Consider the following 2,265-nt stretch of genomic DNA (forward strand, 5'->3'; position numbering starts at 1 on the left):
ATCCACGAAATTGGCGTCCGCAGCATCCAGTCGCTCCTCCGTATCTTTGAGATAAGGCGTCTCGAATGCCGGCCCGGCCGGATCGAGCCCGGTGATTCGACCGAGCTTCTTCGACATGTAATTACCGATGTATCCGGCCACATGGGCACCCAGACTATGGCCCAAAACGTGAATATCGTCGAAGGAAACTTGAGTTTCCGATCCGAGAAATTCAATAAACACGGCCACGTATTCTCCCACCTGCAAAACACTCTTGATTTCGCATAACGTTCTTACAAAAGAATATACCTTGTAAAAAATGAATTCGCATTAAAGTGAACCCCGATTCGGGAATTCTTGTAACTTCGCAAAACAAATTTTTGCTTTCAATGTGACGGCTTCTATTTGTATATTGTACAAAAAAATCTTTTCTGTGCATTGCGTTGTACTTTAAAACAAGCATTTTTTTAAGCAAATTATATTCTAATATCCCAGGCAGAAATGATCGATCCATAGATGTCGATTCGACGTCTATGAACCGATCATTTCTGCCTGAGATAATGGATGGAATATTAGATATATATTTGATGTGAATTTTGCAATCATTATCAATATTTTTTCACAAGAAAACTCGAGTTTAATTTTTTTTACTGATTCAACTTTCGTAGAATATGCGAACCGCTCACCTGATGAGTGAGTTTGACGGACGTTAGATATTCTTTGGTCGAACCGGCGAACCAATCCACGCAAATTACATTATAATCCCCGACGCTGAGATAATTTCGCCGGATGTCGTGCAGCCAAAAAGCATTCCCGCTCTCCGTCCACCCGTGAATAATAATCTTGGTTGGCCATTCAGGATTAAATGGCGAATCCTTCAGTTGGGTGGCATCGCCCACTCGCAGAGAAACAGGTTGCTCCTTATTGTCCTTGGTGTAAAGCTCGTAATTTATATCTTCCGCTTTAAAATCTAGAGCGAGGATATTGGCGATCGTCGTACGATCGTTTGAGATAATCGATGTCGGATTCAAAAAGACATCCAAGAGATTTTCCTCGGGATGACGGTCTTGAAACTTTTGAATCGACGGCCGATTACTCAGCAATTGAGCCGAATTAAAAGATATGTCTAAAAAGAGATGGAAAATAATAAAAATGGATGATACATATATACACTTACCTCTATTTTTATTCAACTGGATTAAATATTTTTATGACAAAAAAAGAAAAATTATTTATATGAGAGAAGAATCACATTACTTAGAAATAGAGATATGAGGAACTTTGCAACAAGAGACATTGTTGATATCTTTCCATATTTTTAGTTGAACAGTTTCTTATATACCAATATATTACGTAAGCAGAAATATTTTTAGATCAGTCGATCCATTAGGTCTCATTACTTACTACATTGAGCAAGAAAATGCATAAGAGTCACTCCACGAACTTCCGGTGTTTGTTTATTCTAACTTAATATCTAAATAAGAGTATCATTATAGATTGATTTAGTTTCGCGTACTTTTCCTACGCGATTAGGATTAATCAAACAGATAGGATTTTTGTCAAATTATAAGTTTATTGTTGTGTTTAAAAAAGTACAAAATCACGTTTATATCACACACATATTTATGTCAGATCTTAATGCTATTTTAATCTCTATGATCCTCTTTGGTCTTGTCATTACAATATAATAGTACATACCATATATGGAATCTCTTGAACTCAAAGTAATTTTGTTTGTATAATATTGTAATAAATGATTATAAACTTAAAGAATTTTAAAAATAAAAATCAGGCCCTATACTAGGCTTCCTTGACATCGCAATTTTAAAGGATAAGTAATTTCATGATTTGTTCTTTTGAATATACGCAGTTTTTTTGCCATATCTGCTAGACTTAAGAAAATCCAATCCTAATTTGGCAGCTTCTTCATGTATAATTTCATATTCTTCTTCTGTAAAACCCTCGTAGAGAGACTGTCTTGTCATATCATTGCTCTCGATGAGCTTGTTACACAATTCACGCGCGGCTTTTCGAAATTCAGTAATTTTGTTTTGTTCTTCCTTGGACTTGAAGCAATTTTTCCACAAACGTTTCTCTACCTCCAGATACTCACGCTGTTTTACATTCGTCTGTAAAAAAAGAATATTGTTACAAAAAAATTCTTTTTGTAAAAAAATAATTTTTGTAAAAAATCTTTCAACTTACTGTCTGAATAGCTTTTCTAATGGCTTCATTTCGCGGATCTAACACAAGAGCTTTCTGTAACTCCGTCATTGAGGCATTGTA

At 35.5% G+C, this 2,265-nt stretch overlaps 1 protein-coding gene and 1 pseudogene across 1 annotated transcript in view; both read right to left on the reverse strand.

Moving 5' to 3' along the window:
• LOC105454804 overlaps positions 1 to 1,284 on the reverse strand; it is a 6,078-nt pseudogene extending 4,794 nt beyond the window's left edge.
• A 248-nt stretch (positions 1,285 to 1,532) lies between these two features.
• LOC105454805 (inactive peptidyl-prolyl cis-trans isomerase FKBP6-like) overlaps positions 1,533 to 2,265 on the reverse strand; it is a 2,185-nt gene continuing 1,452 nt past the window's right edge. Inside the window, exons 5-6 of the mRNA XM_011697691.1 lie at positions 2,185 to 2,262; positions 1,533 to 2,108 (exon numbers count right to left, since the gene is read on the reverse strand). Coding sequence (XP_011695993.1) covers positions 1,821 to 2,108; positions 2,185 to 2,262 — 366 coding nt within the window. The 3' untranslated portion in view covers positions 1,533 to 1,820. The remainder of the gene's footprint in view (positions 2,109 to 2,184; positions 2,263 to 2,265) is intronic.

The sequence above is a fragment of the Wasmannia auropunctata genome, unplaced genomic scaffold (assembly GCF_000956235.1).
Source record: "Wasmannia auropunctata unplaced genomic scaffold, wasmannia.A_1.0 LD335975.1, whole genome shotgun sequence".
In the NCBI taxonomy this organism is placed as follows: Eukaryota; Metazoa; Arthropoda; class Insecta; order Hymenoptera; family Formicidae; genus Wasmannia; species Wasmannia auropunctata.